Raw genomic sequence first — 8,401 nt, forward strand, 5'->3', positions numbered from 1 at the left:
ACTGTGTGTATGCTAGCAGCGAGTATATGTATTGTGCTGTACAGGGGTATGGACGAATATGTACTGTAAAAGAAAAGGTAGTCGAGTCATGTGATGGTGCGGCGTTTTGGGGTGTACATATTACTGTTCTATGAGCGAATGCAATAGGCAGTTTGGCGTGGTGTCGATGCTCGATGGACATTGCATGGATTGCACATGCGTGAAGGGAATCCGTGAGGACGGTGAAGAAAAGACGTGTATGAAAACGGTATTTGACCCCGTGCCGCCGTGGGGCGCATGGGACTGGAGTTTGCATTGATACAGTATGGTTGCTGCAGGGGTGTAAAATATGAAAACTACAGCGTGCTGTGCACTGCACAGTACTAGTACAAGTTAAGAGCAAAGTTATGCGTTTCGTTCAACAAAAGGTGTGCAAATTGGTGTGCGTGAGCGGGGAGTCGTGAACGTTTGAAAGGGGAAATGAGGTCTGTTTCCATTGTACTGCAGTAAAAGGACGCGTCGAAGCAAAGACAGCATGGACAGCACGGAATATGGCGGCAATCAGATGGTTTAGATACCCTTGGGTACAGTGTAGGTGAATGACATATTGTAAGAAACTGATCACATGGGGTTGTGGTTGGATTGTGATTCGTGTCACGAAAGCGCAATGAGCGTGAGGCCGATATTGCCCGTGAGGCCGGCGTGTGAGGAAGACATCTGTGTAAAAGCATAAAATCTCGGCAGGTCAGATTTCTGTTCACGCGTAGAAGTTGCGACAGGCGACAAATAGTGAATTGTGATACATCGCTTGGATTGGACCGTTCTCGAGGCATCGCAATGCTGCGTCTATCATGCTGTACCGGGTACAGCATGATATATCCGGGGTCGCCCCTGTGGGTACACTGTGCCCACAGGGGCGACCCCGGATATACCGCAGTGCACACAAGGCGCAAAAAGCAGGCCTTATGATCACTGTAATGGGGCAGGCAGTGTACCAGCCCCTATGAAATGAGTAAAGTTTTCTGCTGAGTGTAAGTCATTCCCGACGGACTGTTTACCGCGCCTTAATGCACTCACTGGCTACTGTACATTGTGTTCAGCATATCTTTTCCGTGCCAGGCTCTTCTGCACTAGTCTAGAGACACTACTGTAGTAGTAGACTTCTTCTAGTCTTCTCTTCCTCTAGTCTTCTCTTCTTCTGTAAGGGCAACATACCATGCCACTCCTCATACCGATGTGCACTACCCTTCGGTATACATTAGGGTCAGGGTTGCCCCAGTACACGTTTCAGTCCACTCTGTGATTCCACACAAACAATCAAATAAGGCATAGCCTTATTTACAGGCGTACGATAGGACATAGAGTTGGTAAATATACCGGCGCCGGCGGCGCCCCGCGTTCAGGGGTCTTGGCGTCAGGGGGACCCCGGCATCCGGATCTCTTGGTTCACAGTGTGAACTTCACACACTCAAGGACACGTTTGCTCACGTGTCAAAAAGGCCTGCTGCTCGACCTCTTGTTACCCTTGGGTAGAGGAAGCCCTCACATGCCGGGTGGGAGTGATTCTGTGAAGGCAGTAGTTTAAGAGCATCCAGGTGCGGCAGTACAACCGGTGCACCCAAGAGTTGATGCTGTTTAAAATGCCGAAAAAGTTTGACTATAGCCTCAACTTTGTTTTAATTATTTTAAATTTTCCCTCCGTTCCCGCACAACCAACCCTCATCCCTTCACATCCCTTCACATCCCTGCTCCCTCCGTCTCCTCCCTCCGTCCCACCCCACCTCATCCCCGCCACACTCTCACTCACTGCTCGCCCCGCCATCTGCTGCACAACACACGGGCGCACCCACTCTCCACAATGGTTCGTTCCCAACCCACCTCCGCCCCCGCCGTCCCACTCTCACGTCTCTAACCCCCGCCACCCGCATCTCAGCTCCCCCTCTCCTTGCTCAAGTCCTCCACGGGCTACCCCATCCTGGTCGAGCTCAAGAACGGCGACACGTACAACGGCCACCTTTCCAACATCGACCAGTGGATGAACGTCAACCTCAACGACGTTATCCGCACCTCCAAGGACGGCGACCACTTCTGGTCCGTCCCGGAGATGTACATCCGCGGCAACACCATCAAGTACCTCCGCGTCCCCGACGCCGTCCTCGACGCCGTCGCCGACGAGAAACACGCCCGCGACGCTACAGTACGTTGCATTCATCCCCTCATCCTCCACCCACGCATTCACCCTGTGTTCTGTCCATAATTTCCTCACACACCATCGTGCCCACCTTTGCTTTTGCGCGTCTGCGTGCGCAGAGGAACCGAAACCGCAGCGGGAGGGGGCGCGGGAGGGGGCGCGCTGGCGGCCGCCAACGCGGCGGCGGCGGTGGTGGGGGCAGATCCGGACGCGGGGGATACGGCGGGGGATACGGCCGCTAAACGCGCGCTGGGTTTTTTTTTTTTTTTTGTTGCGCATACCTATCTGCGGGTTGTGCACGGGCACGCCGCGCGAGGGATCGCATAGCGCAGCCGCCAGCGCGGCGACGCGGACCGAAGTAAAACGCCGCGGCGCTACTCCGCGCCGGCGGCGGCGTCGCCGCGCGCCCTCTGCGAGCGCGGGCTGAAGGGCAGCACGCCGGCGGTCCCGAGTAGCCGCGCCACTGTCGCGTCGCGGCACGCACAAAACAAAACAATACAAAACAATTCATCGCGCACACACGCACGCAGTCATACGCGCAGACACAGGCTCGCCCCAGTCAGTCGCGGAATTCAACCCTCGGCCGGCGCGCGCGGCGCGCGCGAGAGAGACGTACTCGTGTCGGTCGGCTGGGCGCCCACGCTGATCCAGTGGTTGATGCGCCCGACGTTGAGCCAGACGCGCTTGATGTGGTGCTTGGCCTCCGGCGCGGACGCCGCCAGCGGGTTGTACGCGCCCAGCACCTCCAGGAAGCGGCCGTCGCGCCGCGCGCGAGCGTCCGCGGCCACGATCCGGTAGAACGGCCGGTTGCGCTGGCCCCACCGCGCGAGCCGGATGCGGACGACCATGCTTGTCGGCGCGGGGGCGAGGGAGCGAGGGCGGCGGACGCGGGGGAATGGGGATTCGGGGGGAGGGGAAGGCGGAGTGGGGGCGGGGCGCAGGTGCGGTAGATGCTCCGAACGAGGAGTGGGAGGGGATCAAAGGGGAGTGGTCGCTGTAAGAGAGTGTAAGGTCCGTACAAGGGCATGCTGTAAGGCTTGGAGGGGTGAAGTTTGGACACAGTAAGCATTTTTTTGAGCTAACTTTATAGCCCCGTTACAAGTTCGTGATATTTATTGCCACTAGAGTAATGTACTGTACAAGTACTTCATCGGAACATTAGTCCTCATATGCGGACAAGGGTTGATTTTTTTTCTGGACAGCGCAAACTGCGATTTAAGTTCTGTTTTTGCAACTAGAAGTTCATCACCACAGGTAACGAACCCGCGCGTCAATTTTAGCGAAAACGAATTAGGTGGCGCACATGAAGCTGTTCAAAAGAAAATGTTAGTTTACAGCATTTTTCTTTAAACCAAATTTTCACCAGTAGCATAGAGACATTCCTTAGAGTGCTTTCTATTCGGGTATCCCTTCAAAATGTTTTAGAGCGAGTCAAACTACCAAAGAAAATGGAAACCTCGACATCAAAGTTGAAAAGAGATAAAATTTCGGGATGTCTATGTTTTGATAATGCTTGGTCAGATAGACATTAGTGTCTATCCGACCGGCACTTTATAGTGCGCGGTGGACACGTGTGCAGGTTTTTGAATACTTTGACTTACTTTTGGAAATTCGGTAGTTTTGTGAATAGGTTGACTCAAAGGTTCTTTTGACTCTCTGGTTTAGTCGGTTGAGGGGCTCCGGTTGTTAATCGGGTGTTGTGCCTGCCTCCCCTCCTCTCCGTTGTTTTGCAACCGACTCTTTATAGAAATCTATATGGTTGCTACATCAGCCTAGACTACACTTAAAACATATATTTATAATAAAAACCCCACTAAACGGCCCCTTGTGACCATATCTTGTCTCCTCCTTCGTCTTGTCGTGGTCCTCTTCGCCCGCGGGATCCCATTAGGATCCTGCTGAGGCCGACCGGATCGTCCTCGGGGACTCTTTCTTGTATAGAGTCCCCATTTATTGGCGAAGAGGACGACCTTACGGTTGAGGTGAGCACTGTAGGGACGTGTACTGTACTGTACACGTCACGTACCGTGCGTCATCGTCCCGCTCAGCTCTTGTTTATAGTGTAAATATTACTGTCAGACGCTGAGCGGGACCCTACCCTTACAACTCCTCCCCTTTCAAAACGATTATTCGTCCGCGAATAAGTGGTTGTTGTACGTTTGGATGAGTTGTTGTGTTATTGCAGGGTCATTCTTGTCCATCCATGTGTCGTCAATTGGATTTGTGTTCTTGAAGTGCACAAGGAACTGCACTTGTCCGTTTGATATACGATGAGTGATTATTCCCTCTATCCGTTTCTTGTCTGCTCTTGTATGGATTTTGAATTTGGTTGGTTCTTGTTGTCTGCTCGGGTCTTCTTGGTATGGTTTCAAAAGTGATATGTGGAATGTTGGATGAATATTGCAGTATTGCAAAGGTAGCTCTAATCGGTATGCGGTACCGTCTGCTAGAACTTTTAGTACTGTGAAAGGTCCGATGTATTTCGGAGGGAACTTCTTTGTTCTCCCTGGATTGATTGGTAGATTCTTAGTCGATAGCATAACTTTGTTGCCTATGTCGAACTTTAATTGTTTTCGATGTTGATTAACTGTCTCGGCGCTTCTTGCGTTGGCTTGGTTGATTGATTCTTTTGCCAGGTTTGTTGCGGTTTGAAGTTCCTGAAGGAAATGATCTGCAGAGGTGTTTCTTGAGTGCAGATCTTTGCTTATATCCGAATGGACTATATCAGATATTGCGAACGGGTGTTGACCGTACTCCAGAAAGAATGGTGTTTGGCGAGTAGTATCGTTGACGTGGTTGTTGTATGCAAATTCTACACTCGGTAGGTATTTTTCCCAGTCTTTCTGAGTGTAGCTTACATAGCAACGAAGCATTTCCTGAAGTGTGCGAAATGCTCTTTCAGACTGTCCATCAGTCTGTGGATGAAATGCTGTTGAAAAGTTAAGTTTAACTTTAAGCATTTTCATAAGTTCAATCCAGAAAGACCCCGTGAATCGCGTGTCTCGATCTGAAATTATTTTCCGCGGCAGTCCATGGTGTTTATATATTTCTTTGTAGAACGTTGCTGCTATGGTATTAGCGCTGTTGTCCGATTTGAGTGGTATAAAGTGTGTTCTTTTCGTAAGTTTATCTACCACTACCATAATTGCGGTTGTACCCTCTGTTGATTTAGGTAAGTCGAATATGAAGTCCATTGATATGACCTCCCATTTCTTGGTTGGTGGTGGAAACGGTCTTAGGTTTCCAAGTTGGTTTTGAGTTGAGCTCTTTGCTTCTTGGCATTTAAGGCATTTCTTCACATAATTGTGTATCTCTTTCTTCATAGTCGGCCAAAAGTAATACCTTGATATAAGTGAAGCCGTTTTATTACTTCCTCTGTGCGAACCAAATAGTGATTCATGGTTATCTTGTTATATGGTCCTTCGGAGTTCTCCCTTTGGTATACATAGCCTTCTTTCGAAATACAACCGTTGTCCCGTTTTTGTATAGGGCTCGACAGGATCCTGGAAGTTTTCTTTGAACGATTCGTCGTTCTCATAGTCTCGTTGTAAATTCCGTAATGTTTCTTGGCTTACATTCACCATTGTGAATGCCATTAACTGTTTTACTATATTTGATGATGCGTGATGTACTTCTTTATACTGTCGAGATGGTGCATCGGCTACGACGTTTGATTTCCCTTTGATGTAGTCAATAGAATAGTCGAATTCTTGCATGAATTCCACCCATCTCGCTTGTCTTCTGGATAACGTTTTCTGTGTATCCAGATATTTCAACGGATGGTGATCAGTCATAATCTTGAATTTAGAACCATGTAAGTATGGTCTCCATGTATGTAGGGCATAGATGATAGCTAATAGCTTTCGCTCATGCGTACTGTATCCTTGCTCTGCTGGATTTAGTTTTCTAGAAGCGTATGCTACAGGACGACATCCGGATTCGTCGGTTTGGGTCAGTACCGCTCCGACACCTGTTTGGGATGCGTCTGCAGTTAGTTGATATGGTAGATTGGGATCTGCACATCTTAGTACTGGTGCTTCTGTTAATCGCTTCTTTAGCTCCTGAAAAGCTAACGCTTGCGGCTTTTCCCATTTGAAGGGACTGTTTTTTCGAGTAAGGTTTGAAAGAGGGGTCGCAATTGTTGCGAAGTCTTTTACAAACCTTCTGTAGTAATTACAAAGTCCGAGAAAGCTTTGTATATGTGTTATGTTTTGGGGTGTTTCCCAGTTCTTTACTGCTTCAATTTTCTTTGGGTTTACTTTAATACCGTCTTTGCTAATGATGTGTCCTAGGTATTCAATGTTTTGGGAGAGAAATTCACACTTTGATAGCTTCCCATACAGCTTGTTTTCTCTCAAGAGGTCTAGTATTATCTTTAATTGTTGTATGTGTTCTTCTTGTGTCTTGCTGTACACGAGTATGTCGTCAAGATATACGAGAACGAACTTATCTAAATATGGTCGAAATATGTTGTTCATCAATGTTTGAAAACATCCTGGTGCTCCCGTTAAACCGAATGGAGTCACCAAATATTCGTATTGTCCGTACCTCGTCCTAAAAGCGGTTTTCTCTACGTCTGAGTCTTTCAGCCTTATTTGATGGTATCCAGATCTAAGATCCAGCGTCGAGAAGTATTTAGCTCCACCGACTTGATCCCATACTTCATCAATTCTTGGTAACGGAACCTGATTTTTTATCGTTTGTTTGTTCAGTGCTCTGTAATCAATACACATTCGGAGACTTCCATCTTTTTTTGGTGTAAATAGTACTGGACTTCCCCAAGGGCTTATGCTTGGTCTGATAAATCCTAGGGATAGAGCCTCCTCAATCTGTCTTTTCATTTCTTCAAGTTCTTTTCTTGAGAGTTTATAGATTGGACCCATTTTGGGTTTTGCATCTTTCTCCAAATCTATACTCATTTCAACGGATCGTTTTGGTGGTAATCCATGTGGTAACTCTTTGGGAAATACGTCTTTGTATTCTTCCATCATACCTATCAATTGTTCTTTTTTATGCGCTTCGGGACCTTCCCCCGTAATTATTCTCTCTTGTTCCTCACTGTTTTTCAACACTACATGATATATCATACTCTTTTGCTTTTTTGCTAGTCTCGCGAACTGTTTACTCGTCAGCATGAATGTAGGGTGGGATGCCCCATGTTGATGAGCCTCTGCGTCCAGAACTATTAATCTAGATCCTTCCTTGAGGAGCATACGGTTTTCTTTCCAGTTGATTATTGGGTTGGCTTCAGATAGCCACGCCTTGCCTAAAATTAAGTCGTAAGCGATCCAGTCCACTACGTATGGCCGTACGTTGATGGTAGCTTCCCCAATCCGTATGTTTAGATTCTCGCAACACCGCTCCATTGGAACTAGTGTGCGGTCCCATAGTTCTGCACTGAGACTAGTTTTCTCTTCCTTCAATTTCAATTTTTCTGCATATTTCTTTGAGATTACGATCTCCTCACACCCACTATCCACAAGGATGTTACATGAGAAGTTGGCGGTACTACTTTGTACCCTCCCCATGTAAACCAGTAGGCTTTGTCTCTGTGATTTTCTCCTTTTCCTGTATGGTGAAAATGCACATAGTTTCACATTATTATTTTCTCTACTTGATATCTCAGATCTAAGGTATTCTTTTTTGTGTTTTTTGTGTTTTCGTTTTTTGTGTTTTTTCATTTTTCTTACGCAAGTCGGCCGTTGTACATTTTTCCACTGATGTGCCGAGATACTCCAGCGGAAGTACTAGTTTTTCTCATGATAAGATGCCTTGTTGTTTATGTAGGGCTTGTTGTAATGGTTACGCGCTATGCAGTCTGGTTTTGCACAGACAAAACATAACCTGTTCTAAATTCTCCGCTTTTTCTCTGCGTACGAGAGTCTATTGTTTTGGCGATTAGGAAGATTACCTATCTGCATTGGTATTGGTCCCCCGCTAAAGTTTGAAGTAGTCCTATTCCATCCAAAGAAACCTTGATTGTTTGTGTACAAACTGTCCAGCCTATCTGCAATTTTCATTGCCTCTTGTAGTGTCGAGGGCTCTGCTCTTTCAACTTCGATACGTGTTCGAGTCTTGAGTCCTTGGCTGTAATGGAATATTTGTTCAGCCATAGTCATTGACGGAATTTGTAGTAGCCATTTCGAGAATTCTCTGTTGTATTCAGCCACTTGGGTTAGGTTACCCATTTGTTTTATATTGCTAAGTGTTTTCCTCGCGGTTAACTCTCTG

General features: G+C 47.4%; 2 protein-coding genes across 2 annotated transcripts; one reads left to right on the top strand and one right to left on the bottom strand.

Annotated features, from left to right (window-relative positions):
- The first annotated feature begins 1,837 nt into the window (after positions 1-1,837).
- Positions 1,838-2,412, top strand: CHC_T00010292001 (LSm protein, LSm4). Its single transcript, XM_005718418.1, has 3 exons — positions 1,838-1,840; positions 1,913-2,176; positions 2,290-2,412. The coding sequence occupies exons 1-3, from the start codon at positions 1,838-1,840 to the stop codon at positions 2,410-2,412; spliced, it is 390 nt and encodes a 129-aa protein (XP_005718475.1).
- Positions 2,413-2,742: 330 nt separating this feature from the next.
- CHC_T00001153001 (hypothetical protein) lies at positions 2,743-3,018 on the bottom strand. Its single transcript, XM_005718419.1, has one exon. It carries the CDS (start codon positions 3,016-3,018, stop codon positions 2,743-2,745), a length of 276 nt encoding a protein of 91 aa, XP_005718476.1.
- Positions 3,019-8,401: the final 5,383 nt, after the last annotated feature.

The sequence above is a fragment of the Chondrus crispus genome, genomic scaffold (assembly GCF_000350225.1).
Source record: "Chondrus crispus Stackhouse genomic scaffold, scaffold_402, whole genome shotgun sequence".
NCBI lineage: Eukaryota > Rhodophyta > Florideophyceae > Gigartinales > Gigartinaceae > Chondrus > Chondrus crispus.